This window comes from Chaetodon auriga, chromosome 13 (assembly GCF_051107435.1).
Source record: "Chaetodon auriga isolate fChaAug3 chromosome 13, fChaAug3.hap1, whole genome shotgun sequence".
NCBI lineage: Eukaryota > Metazoa > Chordata > Actinopteri > Chaetodontiformes > Chaetodontidae > Chaetodon > Chaetodon auriga.
In genome coordinates, this window is record NC_135086.1 from 1,639,456 (window position 1) to 1,660,325 (window position 20,870).

General features: G+C 43.8%; 1 protein-coding gene across 4 annotated transcripts in view; it reads right to left on the reverse strand.

The window, feature by feature from the left end:
• The window catches only part of LOC143330249 (nck-associated protein 5-like), a 60,111-nt gene that overhangs the window by 31,493 nt on the left and 7,748 nt on the right, over nucleotides 1-20,870 (reverse strand). Inside the window, exons 1-5 of one of the 4 annotated variants that reach the window (XM_076746647.1) lie at nucleotides 17,318-18,573; nucleotides 14,821-14,956; nucleotides 7,965-8,055; nucleotides 4,937-5,092; nucleotides 1,276-1,344 (exon numbers count right to left, since the gene is read on the reverse strand). In XM_076746647.1, coding sequence (XP_076602762.1) covers nucleotides 1,276-1,344; nucleotides 4,937-5,092; nucleotides 7,965-8,055; nucleotides 14,821-14,956; nucleotides 17,318-17,345 — 480 coding nt within the window. In that variant the 5' untranslated portion in view covers nucleotides 17,346-18,573. Of the gene's footprint in view, nucleotides 1-1,275; nucleotides 1,345-4,936; nucleotides 5,093-7,964; nucleotides 8,056-14,820; nucleotides 14,957-17,317; nucleotides 18,574-20,870 lie in introns of those variants that run through there. The other 3 variants (XM_076746646.1, XM_076746649.1, XM_076746648.1) reach the window with 3 other exon arrangements.

Sequence of the window (20,870 nt, forward strand, 5' to 3'; positions counted from 1 at the left end):
AATCCCAGAGCAGAAACTCTGAAATTTCTGTCCTCAACCAGAATATGGTAAATTCTCATGGGCAGAAATCTCCATGGTAGCAAGCCCATTACTGAAGCCAGCTAAAAAAACAGGGCAGCAGTCTGGCTGGCTGGAGAGAGATGAAGGGGAGACGGGGAAAGAGATGGAGACAATCAGAGTGTTGTCAGGGAGAAGAGAAGAGGGAAGGAGTGCCGACATCCCGCATGCAGGAGCAGGGAGTCGCTCCTCCTGAGCGGGGAGTCGCTCCTCCAGCTCTCACTCTCTTATCGCCCAGGGCTCTGATGTCTGTCTGCTTCAATTAGAGATGTTCCCTTCTGTTGGCTTTCCTCCGCGGACCTCACTAACACTGCAGATAATAGGCCGAGTGTGTATGTGTCCAAGAAAGTGAGTAAAATTGTATTTATAAAGCACCTTTAAAGCAAAGTTACACAGTGCTGCACAGGACGCAGGATCTCTTTCTCGAGGCAAATACCTCGGTGTCTCATGCAGCCACAGGAGGCACCGTTCAGCCTCTGAGCGAGACGCGCCGGGCGGTCAAGTAAACCCATCCAGTTTCTAATTTTTAGACGCTCGGAGCAGGTGACGTAGTATAAAGGGCAAAAAAGTGCACGTATGGAGGAGGCTGGTGTGGCTGGATGAGTCAATATAATTACTTTAACCTCTGGCTACTTTAACTTTAAAACAAAACTGTGAGCACCGCACAACGCTAACCACACGTTAACACGGCTTTAGCATCTGTATGAGACGATGGGGGTCCTGACAAACCCACATCGTACCTGACGATCTGAGAATATTAACTGTTTGTGGCCACGGACACACAGAAATAAATTCCAGCTCCGGTTCAGGGATTCACTGAGCGATGTGGCTGCTGATGCTACGTCATCCGACACCGACCCCACCGCCAACATGGATGCTTTGGACGAGAGCTGGTTTGGCCTCGAGTTGCAGGCAGCCTACCGCTAACAGCTTCCTGTCTGACTTCTGATTGGCCATCATGGCTTCAGGTTTATATCAGCGCCTGCTGGTTTGGCAGCGTTTTCATATAGTCAGAGGTTTTCTTCAAAATAGAGGCTGTTTGGATGCTGCAAATCAGCCGGAACATGAGATAAAAGCAGCAGGAACATGTGTCATTTCTAATAAAAAATAAAGCAAATGTAAATTCTATACACAAATGCATCATGGGACTTATAGTAAAACCAGTCAAGGCAGCGTAAACACTAGTTTTCACGGCGGTGTGGGAACAGTAGCACTCACCTCGTCCAGACAGCGCTCATACTGCTTCCTCTGATTGTCGTTCTCCATTGACAGAGCTGAGTTCTCCGCCTGAGCAGATAAAACACAGACAGATAAACTGCGTGAATTACAGTAATTACTTCTGAAAGCCGGGAAGGAGATGGAGAGATAGCTCAAAGGGGCTCTCTCCCTGCAGCGCTGCAGGATTTGCAGGTTCGCTGGAGAAAGACGGCTCTAAATGAATGATGCTTTGAATTTCAGCGTCCCACCGCCGTCCTGCAGGCCTTCGAGGTGAGACTCGCTTAAGTATCTCAGGTATAATTCAATTACTGACGGAGGATTTTGGAGGGGAGGAAACACAAACCATTGTGGGAACTCAGGAGGCGACTTTGCACTGAAATGATTAATCCAGTAAATCTTAAAGGCCAGGCTAAGTGCTGTGAGCGCTTCTCTGAGCAGCACGGCTGATAGACACAGGAGGGTTCACCTCACACAGCTCAGCGCCGTCTTCAAGCCAACCCAGGGTGATGACCGAAGGTAATAACCGCAGTATTTTAACCGTTTTCAGTGACTGGCTGCTGAGATGATAATGATTAATGTCCTGAGACTGAGACAATAAACAGCACACAGTATGGATCGCTCAGTCTTTTCTTAGGAAGGAATCTTAGGACAGAGTTTAAAAGGCCACAGATCAGCCTGAAGGCTTGCAGCCGGCGTGCGTAAAGGTCAGGGAAGTCCAAGTTATGAGTCTGAACTTTAAGCGCTTGAGCCTTAGCTAGTTCGTGTTGTGCGAGCTCACACGGGCTGCTGGGACGTTTACAAATGAGCTGGATGATTAACGCGTTATACAGGAGACTGCAATTAAAAAAAATCTGTTCTGCACACTGGATGTCAGCAAGTCTTACATTCAGGCTTAAAATCTGGATTTTGGATCGTCATAACGTATTAAACCTGCACACATGGTCCTGAATCACCATGTTTGGCAGCGCGTTCGCCGCCGCGCTCCCTCATCCCTGTTTGTGCACAGTTAGCGCGGCTGATCTGCAGCGAGCGTCGCATCAATCAGCGCGTTAGCCTGAACTGTTCAACTCCACTGAATATTACTTTTTGGTTGAGGAGCTGAGAGGAGTCGACACAGCTCACTTTATTTTCCATTATTCATCTTGGAACTCTTATTTGTGCTTCTTGGAGCAAATTTTTCATTTTTCATGTGTGGAAGGTATCCAAGTGTGCCATAATGACTGGAAAGCAGCTTCCAACTAAATGGAAAACCTTGTAACGTTTCTCCAGTTCAGCGTTAAAGTTTAATTACGAATGTGGATAAAATAAAGGCAGCCACCATGAAGAGCAGCGGCATGAAACCCACAAAATACACTCCGAATTATCCATTAGGGTCAACAAACTAGACAAGAAAATTGATGTGATTTAAGGCGCCACTTTATTCTCAGAGATCATCACTAATGACAGAGCGGCTCTGTCGCTTTCTTAAGCACCAGACTGAAGAATTCCCACAGAAAATTAAATATCACTGAAATATCACTGAAATGATGTTCAGTCATTTCCAATAATTCAACCAGCGTCCATGCCGGTAATTACTCGAGCTTGCGCACAACTAATGCGACGTTATCAGGATGCGGTGGATGCACATGTGGTGTAGATTACACACGCTGCATCCAGTCCGTCACCGAGAACCTCCCACTGCATCGCTGCTCGGCCTAATCTGAACCCCTGCTTGGTCGCCGTCTCTTCACTTCCAGCCGTTAGCTGAGTCACTGCATGCGTTAGCTTAGCACGCCATATGTTGTTATTTCCACCATGAGCCGCGTTTGCACGTCAGCTGTGTGTTTTACAACGTGTGACTATTTTGTTTGCATGATGTTTGGGTGATGCAAACAGGAAGCGTAAGGCTACGCTGAGCGTATGCTAACATTTTGGCAGCATTAATTAGTGAGCAGTTGATGTTCATTGCAGGATACCCATGAATGTACAGACAAGTACCACTGCATTACTTCAATTCTGCCAGAAACCTAAAACTTGATGATTTTCAGGCCAGTTCAGGAGCCATAAAGACTGTTTTTTTCCATCATTTGTAGCAGATTTGTGGACATTTACTCTCGATTGTCATCAGAGATAATGCTTTTCTCAGAAAGTGTAAATCACTTTGACTCTAAGAATAACTACATCATGTTTGATTTAACTGCAGCAATCTGCTTTATGATTTTAATAATGGCCTTCATGGATCTCCACATTTTTCATTTAGTCGTCCAGGACTCTGAATTACTGACGTCGAGCCACTAAGAACACTTAAACTTTCACATCATCGCTGGACGTTTATAATGTGATAATACACAACAGAAGAACAGGAAGTTTATTGTAATGCATGATAACAGAGCAGGAAGCAGCACAGTGAAGCGCTCACTGTGGCCCCAGAGACCAGCAGCAAGGTGTGACATCCAGTAACATCCCAAACAGCATCTCCAGCAACATCCAGTGCCAACAAGAATTAACGACTTCGCTCCTAATGAGCCAAATTAATATTGAGTTTTGCAGGTAAAGTGTGACTATAAAATAATCAAACAGATTTCTCAGCTTTACACTGAGCACAATCACCCTTACTGATAATTTAGTTTTAATTAGTCATTAAGGACTTTGACCGTGAAGTGGATTCTGTTTTTAGGTGGATTTACCTCGAGGCTCTGCTTTGCTGTACAGCGCTGCGATCAATAACGGCTGTCTGAGACCTCTCAGCAGATGTTAAGTCCTATTAGCTTTTCAGCAGAGGAGGTGTGACAGGGAGGCGTACTGTACGCTCACTGGAACACTGACTGCAAATGTTAACCACCCTGTCAGCGCTTTAATTATCACCTCCTGGATATGAATAACTCCTTTGTCTTCTGCTGTTTTTTTCTTGCTCCTCGACATAATGGGCTCTCGTATTCTGCAGCGTTCAGCGGTGGAAGGAGGCGTGAAGGAACACGGCGTGAGCCCGCTGTCGTCTGCGTGCCTCTCTGGTATTTTCGGACGAAGCCGGACTCAGACACATGACGGAGCTTTAACTTGGTTTTTGTTGATGCTTTTCATTTTGCATGTTGGTATGAATGACTTACGCAGTCGCTCTGTGCGTTCTAGAGGAATTCATTATGTGTTTACCTCGGGCAGCTTTAATTATTTATATGCAACCCTAGATTTCACTAACGGTTTAAAGTATTCAAGCCCTCAGCGAGCAATTTCCACCAGAAAACCCAGTCTGACAGCAGTTTGAGGTGAGAGCACAGGTGTCTGCAGCAGGTGTCCCTAAAGGTCTTGGTGAGGGTCAGTCAGACAAAATTTGCTTTCAGAGGAGGAACAGATGTCACAGGCCGCTGTCTGCTGACCTGTGAGGAAAAAGTGATAATGACTTTATCGATCTGCGTCAGCGTGTTCGGGTGAGCTGACGTCACGGCTGCAGCGATCACACCATCGAGCAACCAGCACAATAATATTCAGTCCTTGGAAAAGCAGCCGTGTGTTCCGGCCTTCAGCTGCTCGTTTATTCCAAGTCTCTATAGATACCAAGTGAAACGCGTTTGATTAAATAAAACATGTGGTGCTCTGAATATATCGATCAATCTCACGTCTCAGGGATGAAGGGGAAGACGTGGGGAGCAGGTGAGGAAGACGTGGACCGTGCGGTGCACTTTACCTCCAGGGCTCTGAGTCGCTCCAGCAGGGGATTGCTGTCCTTTGAGTTTTCCTCCGAGCCTCCGCCGGCCTCCGGCGAGGCTGGCGTCTCTGCCGCGGTGGCCGTGGGACCCTCCAGGCTGTCCTGCTGCTTCCACATCTCCTCCAGGAGTTTGTCCTGAAAGAGCCGAGCAGAGATGCACGCCTCAAAGTCACGAAGAGATGGCTCCAGTTATAACATCAACAAATCCTGATGAACGACTCATGAAAGCTGCCAGAACTGCAAAAACAAAACTTCCACTTTGTTTTACTGCAACGTGTCATTAACTCTTACTAATATTGAATCGTATGACTCTTTAAAGTAAGGTCACTTTAGAAGTGAAGGAGAAGTTTCCATCCAGTCTGAAGCAGCTGTAAATGCAGATCACTACTTTAACTACCTTCAAAGTTAGTTTTGGTGCAGATTTAAATACATCCATTAAAGAGTGATTCAGTAAAACGGTTTATTTACATTTTAAGCTTTATTCTGTTGTATTCAGCTGCACCAGAAACACAGTCGATGTGTTTCAGAAACATCTCTTGTAGTAAGTCTCAGACTGATTTCCCTTCAAACAGCAGAGACTTGCTTTGCACTGCCTCATCTGAATGAACCTGGATGAACTCCAGACTGGCACCAACACACCACACAGTTGGACAAAAGGTGTTGACTTCTGCTGGCTTAACACACTGATCAGGAGTAGAAGAAGAATCAGCTGGACTTAGACCGTATGAAAACATTATTCCTGTTAAAAAGCAGAAACTGAGAGCAGCAGAGCTGTAAAAATAAGGTTTCTGTTGTTGCACTGTTGGAATTTAAATGTGAAAAATGATTTTTATAGGAGACGAGGAGGTTTGTCAATGTCTTCATCCAAAATACTGTATTAGTTTTTTTGTTCTGCTCCTTAATCCATCAACAGCATCACTGCTTCTGTCTCAGCCGGTCAGAGACGAGGACAGACTCTATTTGCTCAGCTGCCTGGGGTCTCCGATCAAAGGTGGTCTGAAGTGTTTGAACACTCGTCCGTTGCCGATGTTTTTCTGGTGAGGACAGTCTCCACGGCTCACAAGCTCAGACAAGCTCGGGGCTACACTTCCTGCCCAGTGTGAAATGGCAGACGGACAGAGTTAACAAGTGGCCGGTGAAGCGAGCGGGACATTTGACAAGCTAAAGAGAGACGCATTGTCCTCAGAAGACGAAACGTGAACGTGAATGTCGGACTTTCCTCGGACAGCCGGCCAGCTGGATGCTGCTCTGCTCTGAGTGTGAAGGGATTCATGAGATTCAGGCCTCGTTGCCGTTTTTAAGGCTGAGTGTTTTCATGGGTGCAGCAGCAGCACTGAGGTGAAAGCTGGTGGGGGCACTGAGCTCGGTGGGAGGGGTCAGATCTGCTATTTGTACGTCCTTGTGATTATACGTTCGTGTGAAAGTGATTCTGCCGAAGCGCCGGCTTTTCTCCCAGCGGTTCACGTGTCCTTGAAGTTCAGTTGTTATTCCAGTGTTGCATGCTGTCTATGTTTCTGATTCTGATGCTTTGTGCTGCAGCAAATGATACCAACTCGTCTTAACAACATTCAAAGAGCGGAAAGGTTTTCAACTCATAACTCGAAATTCACCAGATTCACTTTAAACAAGTCAGGTTTCATCACAATTTGCTGGATGTCACAAAATAAATAAATAAATAAACTGCAAAACTACCCTGGAGAAACACAAACAGGACACATTAACAATGGATTGTTAAGCGGAGGAGATGTTGAACATCACCAGCATGTGCTGTTCAGATGCTTCTCAGTGGAACATGGACGTACTCGAATGCTTTGTCTGTAGACTGCACTTCAATAGAAAGTAAAACATGTTTATGTCCTGCATGGACTCTGGGTAACTTTTATTTTGTAGTAGCCTTCTTATGCATTTCTGTACATTTACTTCCTGTCTTTGTTCCGTTTCCCACCAGTTTGACTCACCACCTGTTCTCAATCATCCAATCAGGTCCACAGGATTTAAGGCGATCCTCTACCTGCTCTCCAGCAGACGTCCCCGTCGGCCTTTGTTCTCCTTTCAGTTGCTTGTCAGCGTTTGTGTCTCTACTGTGTGGTTTTAGTTTCTGGCTCATCCTTTTCTTCTGCTTCTGCCTCAAGTTGATCACGTTTTTGAACTTTTGGATGGGATTCTGAGTGATCCTTGAGTCTGATAGTTTGGGTCAATGCGATGGAAACGCTGAGCTTACTGTGCGGCAGCCTGTGGAACACGATTCATCTCTTCTTTATTTTCTGCTTGTCTAAAATCTTTTTTTCCCGTCAGTGTTCTACATTTAGTTTTCTCTGGAGCTTCATACTTGTTTGCATGACTTTAGCTGCTGAGATGTTTGCCTGCTGTTTATTGGACTGTAATGTAATGTTGCATTATTTAGCACTTTGCATTAATGATTAGCGAAGTCACACGAACCAAATATTAAAAAGCCTTCGTTCAAAAAAAGAGGAGCATGAAAAGGAGACGGAAGGCTAACTAATTAGCATGATTATGAGCCTTGTTTGCATTTGGTGTATGGTTCATTAGTTCATTTTGCACATTCAACCACAATAACACAAATAATAAACTACATCAAAGTGATCATGTGACTAACATGTGACTCGCAGTCACATTGTGGGGACTCAGCTCCATCCGGGGACACAAAGCAGCGTCCCCACAAGGAAAACTACCAGATCACACTGTAAAATGAGTTTTATTGACACGAACTTGTCTTTCCACTTTAACTTTCTGTAAATAAAGTTTTTAAGTCTTCAGAGAATCCTTCTTTCAGAATTTCTTAGAAACAAACTACAAGGTGAACAAGAAAAATCCTCATCTGGCCACTTCCATGATAATCTTGACAGAGCACATGACTCGACACATGAAGGCATCATCTGAAAAAGAGCTTCAATTTACTCTTTTTTCAGTTTCCAGACAAGATTTCAGTGGATTCAGGTCAAAATGTTGAGAACAACAACACCACAAACATCACTTCATCACTTACCTTGTATGCTTTCATGAGGTCCAGCGGGTCCACCTTGGGCCCCTCCAGTGAGTCCTGGTTCTGTAGTAGCGTTCGCACCGTCTCCTCCATGCTGCGTTCAAGTTCAAGAAAAACAGGAAAACTGGTCAGAGTGGAGTCCACAGGATGGAAGAGAGCGCGGTGGCTATGACTGATATTAAAACTTAATGTTGATCCTTAAAGTGAGACACATGTTGGGTTTAACATGATTTAAAGGTCCTGTATATTCAAATTAAACTTTCATCTCCTGTGAAGCAGTTAACAGATTTTTTTAATGAGGAAGAATCAGACGTCATTTTAAGGATTTTATCACATCAGAAACACATGATTATTTATATTGTTTTACTTTTACTAACAAAACATCACGTAGATAATAAAAAGGTTTGTTTTCGAATTCTTTTTCTTATTTTAATGCTCAGAGCTGCTGTCACATGACCCTTAAACATGTAATACTTCTATGTGTTAATAAAGCTTCAAAGCACCCAGCTGACATTTGGAACGGCCTCCACTGTGACAGTGCGGTCCTGCTGTGTAATTGTTTCCCTCTGAGCTGTGCATGCTTGATGGACACTGACCATGTTCTCCATAATGCTGTACGCAGTGACATTTTGCCCTGTCACTCGCGGAGCAGCTTTTCCCCTGTTTGATGCATGTGGCACAGCCATTAGCGCTGGCTGCCGGCTGTGAGCACACCATTGGCATTCCTGCCCCGAGTGGCTGCCGCTGACCTGAAACAAACCCGGCCTAAATGAAAACAGCGGGTGAGGCGGCGGCGGGAGGGACTGAAGTATTCTTTGAGGTTAAAGTCAGGAAGAGTCATTGGATGTGACTTATGTGCAGTTTAAAGATGTCAGGCGTCATCATGCGCTGCTCAGAGGTTCGTGCAGGCTGTGTCAGGGTCGGGGGTTCACGTCCCACCAGAAGCAGCCATGCTGAAAGAGCCTGCGCATGAGGAAACTTTACATTTAGACAGACCCAATGGGGAAGACTTGGAGTCAGCTGCTGACAACAACAGTGAGGAGAAAACAGCGTCTAACTCTGGGCCTCCAAAACATGAGAGGAAATCAATAAAACCAGGGAACTTTTACTTAAAATAAGCAAAAGTATCTGCCAACAGAAAAGGGAAATTTCATGTACCAAGACTCTTGTCAGACAAAAAAAAAAAAAACAAGCATCAATATTTAAGATATTTCATCTGAGATTTTGCTTTTTGCAACAAAAAGTCTCAAGTTCTAATCAATATTTTTAACTTTGGATCGCTGCCGTGTGTTGGGGTCACTCACAGTGCCGAGCAGACAGACGACTCAGCAGCAGTCTCCATTATTATGAGCCTGTTTCAGCAAATTCTTTTGGTTTTGCGAGTCTCGACTTTAGTGTTTAACGTCGTTTTCAGCCATCAGTGCACGAGCTCCTCAGCAAACAGCAGCAGACACACAGTCAGAGACCAGCTGGTGAACACAGTGCAGCATGTAGCAGCTAAAGAGGCAGATACTTCCCTTAAGAGCTGGTGGAGACCAAACCGGAGCTAAAAGAGGGCGAACATTAGACCAACAACACACCCACGTCACAGGAAGTCAGCAGTTTTTTTTTTCAACAATAGACATATTATGTGCACTGAATGCTAAAGCTAGCTTGTATGTGTCTCCTTGGAGTTGAGAGGTCAGTTGCTTTCCTCAGCTGTGATGAAACAGCCAAATCTCAGCACATTTATTCCTCTAACAGTAACAGCTGCCACGCTAACTTGGGCTGACTGGCTCTTTTCCAGAGAACACACGAAGCCAGCGGCAGAGGCTGAAGCTGGGGAGGCTCCGTCCTTCAAAGACCTCCTGTTAGCTTCTCGTTCTTGGAGGAGGCGGCTGCAGGGGAGGCAGGTCCTTGTTTGACCCCGTTGTGGTGGAACTGCCCTGCGGGTCACGGCTGTCCGTGCTAGCTGAAAGTGGCTGATGTGATGTGATGTGATGCTCAGTGTCACTCCGTCTCTGCCCCTTGTCAAACTGAACTGAATCAAACGTTCGATTTTTCATCCGCAAGTTACACCTGCTGTGAAGCCGCAAGCAACAGACAGCGAGGAGTCCAAAGGTCGAATCTGCAGCGTCCGCCCCACTGAGAGGAGCTCATGAGCGAGCAGCATCAATATGACACTGAGCCTACAAACCACTGAGTGCCAATGTCGCAGTGCAACACGGATCTTTTTCTCACAGCACTGGAGCCGTTCGCCTTCGAGCTTTGGCTCGTCACGCTCGCTCCTCTTGGAGTCGCACCAGTCCACCAGATTTTTATCAAAATTCATGTTATTCTCAGCAATATTTCATTCACTGTCTCCACTTCTTTCCCTCTCAGTCATCACTCACCCCATGCTGCTTTCCTACTGACTCTCATCTGCGCTGGTCATCTGAAATGAGGCTAACCACACGGGTCTGCGGCGTCCTCAGCTCCCAGTTACTCACTGCTTGTGTTTGTGATTGGGCACTGAAGGGAAAGTGGGTCTCTTGGTCTCCCTGCAGACCATGTGGGAAATAATGTGCAGCTGAGTGCTCTCAGAAAGGGGAAAAACAAGCTCCCACCCTGTCTGGCTTCACCCTAACAAGGCCTCGTACTCTCCTGGCCATCGCAGTCTCATGACTGCAGTCTGGCAGGAGGATCTCTGTGGTCTGATTGTTCCTGCCTGCGTTCAGCCTCGTTTCTGTGGCGCTGAATTCAGTGTCCTCGCTACACTGGCAAGAAACAGGATTTGGTTCTGACCACATCGTAAAAACTCACAAGATGCAGATTAAAACTGCTGAGTTGAACTCTGAATAACGAATAATAAAGATAATTGGTGGAGTTTCCCTTTAAAACAAATTCAGCAGTCACACAGACGACAGTTCAGCCTTCATGGAGCTTCGTGAACGTGGCGTTTGAGTGCCTGACGAGACTGCAGCATTTCCAAATGAACTTTGTCTTGTAGATTTTTCCATTAATGGGAAAAATCAGTTTTACCAAATTCAGAACTGACTCCAAGGACAATGAGGGTAAACCTGATCTTCTGCATGACACATACTAAAACCACTCGTTAAGCGTTGTCCCTCAGTGACCTCCAAATTACTGCCTACTGGTCGTAAATAAGAAGGTTATTGTTCATGAATTACAGTCTTAATAACCAAACCCTCAATAGCCCCAATTAATAAATTCTTTCTAATGACAAATAAAGATCTGTGACTAATAATCAACTGGCTGATGGTGAACATGTACATTAATGTAACACATGACCTATTTTTGCACTTTCCCTTTAAATGGAAGTTCGACCATTCAAACCCTGCGCTGTGCTCGGCGTGCACAGTTTACATGCTGTGTATACGTACGCAGACACACACACGTGCACCCATGCGTGTGTTTACAGTACATGTATGACCAGCTTCAGTGACTGCGTATAGATATTTGTCTTAAATGGAAACGACCCCGTCCTTCTTACCGGAGGGGTTTCTGCTGCTCTGTGACATTTTTCCACAGGCCAGACGTCTGGAAGCCGGACCCTCGGCTCGACGTATGAATGAATGGCCCAGTTCCCCCCTTTAACTCCTAATATGGCCCCTTTCCCCACTTCAGTGAATTATGGAAGGCGCCTCGCCACTCTGCTCCTCAGGGGGACTCGTCCCTGTTTATTTACAGCGCACTGACACACTTAGGTGTCAAACGCTGTTATTCATCATATACAGTCTCCCAGCCGTCACTGGATCCAACTGCAGCTACTGTAAGACTGTGAAGATACTCCATCTGTAATTGTACTGCGCAGTGAAAAAAGACCTAGTTTATTATGATACTCACTTTCTTAAGAGAGAATTGCCACATATTCACTGATGCATGAGCCAACTGCTCTGCACTGATTTGTATTGTGTGTATATGTACATTATTGTTTAGTATTCTATCTTCTATCCATTTTCACACCTTTTTATAGCCGCACAGACTCACTGCAGCTCAAGTTGATCTGTCGATCCAGTTTTTATTGATCTATTATTATCATTATTACTCATTATTTTTTACTGTAATTCAGGGATCAGAATGTAACGTGCATTAAGAAAACACATAACGCACAAAGAGGACGTTGTTTAAATCTTAGTAAAGATTCAAACTTCTTGAAGATGAAATTACCTGTTTTTTCCTTCCCATTATGGTTATAACGATCGTTTTGTGAGAAAAAAGCCGACCAGATAAATGAACCGTGTTTTTAAACTTACAAAAACTGATCTGATGTCAAATTAAAAACAATAGAATAAAGCGAGCGTGTCAAAGGGCTCAAATGAACTGACATGATGTGTGTGTCTGTGAGTTTAAAAAGCAGTAATTGATCCCTGTAGGATCAAATGGAAACCACAAGGATCATTTCATGTGGAAAATAAGTTTTTTGTGATAAAGTTGTTCTGTAAATAAAGCACAGAACTTCCTTTTGCCAGTTTTTAAAGTCATTTGTTTGAAAGGGCTGCTTTTGGATGAGACACTAAAATATAGAATAAGAGAGTGTGGTGATCTAAACAAAGCATTTAGTCCGAATGTACAGGATCTGTGACAGCTTGGTTCAGTTTTTAGACATTTTCTAAATCCATGTTGTGTTACAGCTGACTGACACATCACCCTGTGCTGCTTAACAAAACTAATTTCCAAATATTGGGCAGCGTTTCAGATATCTTCTGCATGGCATGGGTCGAATTAACAGTCACAAATCATCAGGGGCCCAATATCACACCTCGCTGAGCACAAGCAGATGGGACTGAACTTGGATCATGAGGGCCATCAACAGCTGGCTGGACACAGTGTTTGGTTATAATTTCCATTTATCGCACGCCGGGAGGAGAGATCAATAAGTGACACAGCGGAGGCCTCTCAGCACACAAGGCTGAAACTTCATATCAAGTTCTGCTGTCTGGACTCCATTAAAGCTGGGTCCATTTTTTGTCTTTCAAAGACAATCTGGACATGCAGTGGGCTCTCAAGTTAATGAAAACGTTGGATGTCGCCACACAAGCGCAGCAGTTCATCACATTTGGTGTTTGGCCTTTGATGGATGTGTGCTACGCATTATGTTTGGTGCTCGGTGGGACGTCGCTGAGTTGTGGTCTCTGGCTTTTTAATCTGCTCTGATAGAGGGCAAACTTTTTGAAAAATAGTAGCTCACAGGAAGAAAACACTGTCTCATAAATTTCATTATATAAGCAGTGAACTAAAGGCATTTCATTTGGCAATTTTACAATCCAAAATCGGCTCCTGCACTGCATTACACCTTCATCATCGAACAGTTCTAGAAACGACTGTGTGCAAAAACAGCTGAATCTAGAACACCAACAAGGCCAAGAAAAGATTATTTGTGCATATATACATCAGCTAAAAATAAGAGTAAACTGATGGAGTGGATTAGTTTTACAACTTAGGTGGTACATGACATTATCTTGTCTTGTTTAACCTGCGCTAACTTCCTGTTTTTCTTAGCTAGCTAATAACCCTGTGGGCTAATTTAAAGCCACACTAATTACATTGTCTTGATAATGATGGATGAAATGTGCTAATTGTTTTTGGTGTCAACCCACGAACTCCACAGTCAAAGCAGGCCGCTGTTATTAGCATAGAAAGCTTTGCTAACTCCGGCATATAGCTAGCTAGCCAAAGAAGCCAAAGTTAGCAACTAGCTAGTAACAAATAAGATATATATAAAGAAGTTTAGAAGTATCTGAACTTTTATGTTTCATTAAGTGAAGCTAAATGGATGATTCTCAGTTTAACTAAATGTGTCTCAAATCAGGTATTTTCTAGCCCCATGAAAAGATGGAGGGACTATTCGTTTGTTCTGTCGTTTGGAATCACCAAGAAGGGAAATGACTTGAAATGACACAAACCCTCCTCCTGACTTTTAGTGTTTTCAAAACTTGGCTGGTAGCTTATAGTGTTGGTATGCAAATAAATGTTTTTATTAAGCAAGACATTGAGGTACTGAATACATTTGGCAGAGCACAGAAATCCTGCAGCAGGAACAGAAATGTCAGAGTTATTTCTGTTTGCAGTCTTATTCTTTCATAACCAAATAGTCCGTCTACGTTTTCTGCTTATGTTAAAAAATGGAAATTGGCTGACGTCATCATGCACATTTGCATTACCTTTGGTACAATGAATGCATTGCTTTTTATTATTAGCATTATTATCCTTATTACTATGTTATAGTAGTTTTTTTTTTTTTTTTTTCATTTTTTCATTTTATCCCTCTTTCTAACTCCTAATAGTGCAACAAAGCCATTTCCCTGCGAGGCCTAATAAAGTTTTTCTGAATTTGAATCTGATTGAGTTAAAGTGTACTCTGCTTATTTAGCGCTGCACTGTCACAACATTGTCGGACTCCAGACTGATAATCAGAAAAAATGATCAAAGTCAATGCAGCAGACGCAGAAATATTATCTTTTTTTATCCCTCATGTTCTTCTTCCTCGTCAAAAGCTGCCACCTGCATCACCCATAATGCAACTCAAGCGCCGCTGGGTCAGAGATTCAGGTGTGTCACTCTAGTGGTGGATCATGTAGCCCGGAGCTTCTCGCCTCATGCAGAGATGACGAGCAGCCTACAGACGTCTAATAACTTCACTTCTTTTCCATACCAGCAGATTTCAGCTGCTACCAAACTGATCAAACTTTGTTCCCAGGAAACAAAACTTTTCACATATCTGTAAACAGACTTTGATTATTAGCTATTAGCGAGCTTTAAGATCTCAGATGTCAGCGTTGGCGTTTGCCTTTAAAGATCCACCACGGGTCCGGCTCATGCAGGGACCGACTGTACTTCAGCGTCTGCAGCCTGGCTGCTGGAGAGGTGGAGGTGCTACCTGGAGAAGTGCTGCTGCAGTGTCACCATCTGCCGCCCACCCTGCTGAGACTTCGCCCTCTCTCTTCTCTCCACGCCCAGATGTTGTTTGTTCTCCAGCTGGGGATTATTATTATGGATCAGTCTCGATGGCGTAGCTGCGGGGCAGAGGAGTAAACATTGTTAGCTTGTTGTTAATCTTGCGTATTATAATCCCACAGAAGATCTCAAAGATACAGCACATCTGTTCACTTCCCCCTTTTCCCTGCTATAAAAGGACGTTTTTCCAGCAAGTTTACTTGTTTGGAGAAGAGCAGGACCAGCCTGTCCTCACCTGTCCTCACCTGTCCTCACCTGTCCTCTCTCCACCTCACACTGTAGTTTTGAATTAGCATCGACATGCATGTTTTCCCCACAGCTGACAGGCTGAGAGTTAGACAGACTCCCTACTTGTGACACTGAAGCAGGGCCGTGGGGCAAACTGTCATTTTGGAGCCAAATAATAAAAAATCAAGGATGCCCTCGTTCTGCTCCGGTACGAAAGGTTCAGGTGTTGTTAATATTATAATGATATTACTTGTCCTTCGGGTGTTTACCTGTCTGAATATTAGTCAGCTGAAAAGAGCTGTGCTGCAATAGAAATGTTAATGCTGCTGCAGTCTGCGCATGTTGTTTCACCCACGCTAAATGAGAAGTGAGATGTATTTGTGCCAGTAACTGTCAGCTGCACTCGAGGACCCTCACAGGCCTGAAGTCGACACACAGTCAGAATCTGCTTTATTGGTGAAGTGTGTGTTCACACACAAGGAGGTCTCAGGCTTTAAGTCCAAGAGGAACAGCTGACAGGAAGACCGACACAAGCTAAATACAAACACAATGTCTACGTGCAGGTGAAGTCTTTCTAAACTGTGAACAATACAAATAATGTAAAGGAATAAAAAATGCAGGGGCAATGTAATAGATTAGTTTATATACATGAAGTATGCACGTGTACATGTCAGCAGCATGCAGCATTTACACCTGATAACGAAGGATAACGTGTTCATGTTAAAGCACAGTGTGTAATTTATCATTGTTGTTAGAGGTTTATCGACACTATATGACAGATTTCATTCCACATCAGGGTGATGGTCTGTGATAAAGAGCTTAAACTTATCTCTATAAATTACTCTGAGCTTGGAAGAGAAGTAAACTTCTTGTCTGGTGTTGGTCTACGGAGGGATATGAAGAGGTCAGCAGAGGAGCCAGTCAAAATGATAATGGTTCCCAGTGTGATTCAGAAATAATGAGTCTTCTCCTCCACCTGGTCTGGAGCCAGCCTCCAGCCACAGGATGGGGACTCACTTCCACTCCACCGTGCAGGATTCAGCACAGGAATGAAAGCTGCTGAATTACATGCAGATCTATCATTAATTCTACATTTTTAACTGCTGAACTGTACCTGAATGGATCTATTCTCTACTCTTTAGTCTGTCTCCATTCAGATTGGTCAGAAACCTCGTTCAGCTGCTGCTACTGCAGCTAACACTGCTACAGAGCTCTGTCACTGCAGACATTTCAACACGCCACAGCAGAGAGCCTCATGCACAACACCGGAGTCTGGAATCCTGGACACTAAATGGAATGCAGCCCCCATAAGTGCCATTAATTACACCTGTGCAGCACATCAGCATTTAAAACTGCTGTACTGTAAGTACTGCTGCCAGTACTGTAACAGACTACAGTACACCTGCAGAGTGATACACACACATACACTGAGTACAAACACACGTAGACTATGAACACTGCGTGGAGGATACTGTGTGTACATTCACACACATCAGTGTTTATAGGCACAAAACAGAATTTAAGCATTTTCTTCCTGTACTACTTTCTGCTTCTATTTCACAACATTTCAGATGGAAAAAATACTTTTTACTCAACTACATTGATCTGTAGTTACTAGTTCTTTTACAAATGAAGTAAAAATATAAATATAAAATATGTTTTTACTTTGATGTTTCAAAAACATTTCATGTTCCAGTTTCACAAATGTGAGGATGTGCTGCATCGTGAAGGTGTCGCTTTGAGCTCTGTGACGGCATTTTTCACTATTTTCTGAATTATTAAAAACCGAACAATCGATCGATTAATGAAGAAAAGAATCATCAGATTAATCCAAAATGAAAAGAATCATCGGTTGCTGGCTTATAGTTCAAACTGAGCTCCAACCAGCTCCGACAGCAAAACCCTGCTTTCACATGAATGCACGAGTGATGATAATCTAATGATATGACATTTCAGCAGTGAGTACTTGTACTTTGAATACTTTAAGTATCCTGTTAAAGGGTGTAAACACTGGAGATCAGTCACTTTCAGAACACTGACTCATTGTAGATTTTTCTCTCGAATAAGCTTCATTAAAATGCAGATTTGTTTTCCTGTTTTTCAGTTAAAAGAGACGCGTAGTAGAACTCAGTCCAGAAGGTCACACCTGCTCACATTCCCAATTAACGTTATCCAATTAACGGAGTACGCACAAGTCAGGACACCCACGTTCGGCAGCATCTCCCTCTGGTTTGTTTATGCAAGATGAGACATCAGGGTCATCATGAAAGGCCATTAAGCTTCCAGTCAGTGGACGAATTTAACAACCAGTCCAGATCTGGAAGCGACTTTGAAGATGAACATAACTCGTGCTGAAGTGACTGCTGCTGCAAAAGAGACCACCAGTGATTAATAATAAGCATCCTGAGTCATCCTTCGTGTCAGGGACGACATGAAAAACAAACATTTAGCAGCTGTAAAATTACTCAGCACTCATTTCTGTTCTTCTTTAAGTGAACGCCTTGTTTCTGATGTGGCGTGGAGACACGGTGAGTGATGGCAGATCTGCACTTAAACTGACAAAAATGAAAAGAGTCTTTTCATTCTTTAGATGCAAAGTGAAGGAGAAGAACAATCAATCACACAAGGAGGAAGAGCGGTGTAAAATCAACTGCCCTGCGTGGTTTCTGAGTGCAGGTGCTGACGGTGCAAACGGGCAGACTGTGGATCAGCGCTGCCATCTAGTGGTGACTTCAGATTACTACCAGAGTCAGGACGAAGGCTCGGCGCAGTTTACACGTAAATCAGAGAGGGAAAGTTCATGTTCGAGCTTGGAAACAGTAGTTGGCGAACAAACATCACCACAAAGGTCCCAGGTGGCGTCAGATTATTGAAATTGCCTCATGAAGTAGTCACGAAGCTACTGAAGCCCGTTTATCTTAATCCCCCCTGTTTCCGTGCATATCATGACGTCAGCTGTTTTAGCATTTTAACATCAACCCCTTCAGCAAATCCATTTTTCAGGCATAAAAACGGAGATCTAGCGTATGAAAAGACCTTTTTCCCAGCAGACAGTTTGACTTCTGACATTAATAATAATGTTGATGATGGCTGCATTCCATTATGGTGCATTTCTAATCCTCAAACTGGACTCTGAAGCCTCATGTGACGGTGCTCAGGTATTTCTGCTGAGTGCTCCCTTTAAATTGTCTTGTTTCTGTACATTTCAGGCATGAGGTTGTCTCTCAGCGGTCGGCCAGCAGATGGAGTTCTCCCTTCATTTTCCTCAGTGCTCTTCATCGGCTGAATTTTCCAGCTGCCTCATGTGTGTCTGTTCATTCGTGCGTCTGTTGCAGAGAGATGCAGAGAAAGAGAGGAAACAGTGGAAGAAGCACGTGACTGTGAGCCACCTTTACCACCAGTACAGCTCCAGTCAGAGGTACTGGCTTGTTCTGCTGGGTCACATGGTGCCTTTAAATGAGTCATGTGACACTCGCCTCACAAACATCAGATTATTTTTAAAGGGAAAACCTCACTCCTCTCCAACAAGTCTCATCTGAACAATAATCAGATTTAAGCTCTAAAATGTCTCCTCTGGCTTTAAATTTGCTCTTTACTGATGCATTTCTCTCTCAAAGGCTCATTTTGTGCTGCGAATCATTCGTAGAGATTGAATAGAAACGAAAGCCTTCAAATATGCCGGCGGTGCTTTTTCTATGGATCAGCCTCTTCTGTGTGTCCCTGGAGATGAACGAGAAGCTGAAGCACACATTTACACTGAACATAAATACTGAAGTACAACAGGCGACTGTAAACGCACAGTATGACCCTGAAGGCTCTCCTTTCTCACACTCCATCCTCTACACACACAGCCACGAGCAGTTCTTTGGACCACGTCTCACCAGTGTACTGATGAACAACAGAGGTCAGTCCTGTTTTCACTCAGTACAAACTGTGGCAGGTCTCATTCATTCATTCATTCATCGCAACAAAGAGTGAAATGAAGACTTTGACTCACAATGGAGACATGAAGTTACAGTCACACAAAAAAATAAAAAAAAAATTAGCAGATTGAACACAATCATGTGCATGTATGCATATAAGAACAGAACTATTGGCCTGAATGTAGTCGAGCAGCCGTTCAGAGAAGCAGAAACTTGAAAATACCTCAAAATTTAGTCCTACTTTCCATCTCCTGAATTTTTTAAATGACAAAACTGCGATGGCCCAGAAAACTCAATGCGCAGCAGCTTAAGACAACACCCAGACAAAAGAAACACAAATGAATAAAATATCTTCATACCTGGCATTTGTAAAAATAAATAAAACACAAGAAAAATGAGAAACACATTGACCGATTTGGCAAAGCAGCTTAAAGAGAGAAACAGAAACACAGAAACCACAAGCAAACAGAAAAGATCCCTCCTGAGGTTTCCAGGGGACACAGATAACAGACGCACTCTTTCAATACGTCTCCCTCACTGCAGACTTTGATAAAGCGTGGACAGCACAGGTGTTACAGGTGTCGTGTTTCCAGCTGCCTGATAAAGAATATTTACTGTCTTCTCGCCGTTTCTGGTCTCCACCCACCTCTGACGGATACATCCGCCTCTTCAGCTGCTAAACGCTCACCATGTTCACCTGCTAGTCACTCACTGTCTGCTGTTTGGTGCTGGGCAGGTAGTGAGTGGTGGCTTTTTAAAACACTTTTACTAACATGAGATATACACGAGGACACATATTCAACTGAAAACAGCTCAGAGTCAATATATTTAACGTTTCTCCTCATCAGCTTCATTGATTTCTGTAAATATCTCTTATTGTGAATCTGATGCAGCAACATGTTTCACAGACTGAAAGACGTGGAACGCTCCAAAAACACCTGTTTGGATCGTTCCACAGGTAAACAGGCTCACTGGTAACAGGTGAGAGCATCATGATTGGGTATGAGGCTTAGGGACAAAAAGCTTGTTTGCAGATGGTTGCATTTGTTTTTATTTTATTTTTACACAGCGTCCAGACGTTTTTGGAGTCGGGGTTGAGTCTTAACAGAGTGCGGTTTCTTGGTTTGGTACCGTTGTACCTGCTGTGTATTAAAAATGTTGTTCACTGACTGCACGTAGCCTCGAACACTGCACACAAACACTGATTCTTCAGAGGTGACGCTCGCTCTTTATCACTGGCTCTGTCCCCCTCCCTCTCCATGCTATGCTAGGCTAACCAAACTCAACCTTAAGACGTGATCGATATCGCTCTCGCTCACAGAAACACGGCAGAGAAGCAGGTTTTTTTTTTTTTTTCTAAGTGTGATGTGCGTGTCGCCGAAGCGGTGACGGCTTTGTCTTAATTGGCTTGTGTTTTCTTCCTGTATGTGCTTTGAGCTCTCTCAGGCACCGTACAAAACCTTTGAAGACTTCTTCTATATTTAGACATGCTGAATAATTAAGGCATAAAGCGAGGGAGAAGTTGCAAATGAATTACAGGTTAAAATGCTACAGCAGCCACATTATCTGCTTTACTTAAACACCTCACGTTACCTTTAAAGCAGGTCAGATTTATCACTGTTTTGTGTTGTCTGCAGTCTAAATGAGTGGATGTGAATCATCTGCACGGCATTTTGCAGCTGTAGCTGTGATCTGATTGTGATTACTCTGATCGCTGCCCTTCCATTAGACGACGTTATTCGGTCTACATTAGAGCCTTCATTGCAGGCCCTCCACATCCTAATGTGCTGTGAGAGCTGCTCATTTTTCTCCACATCAGTGT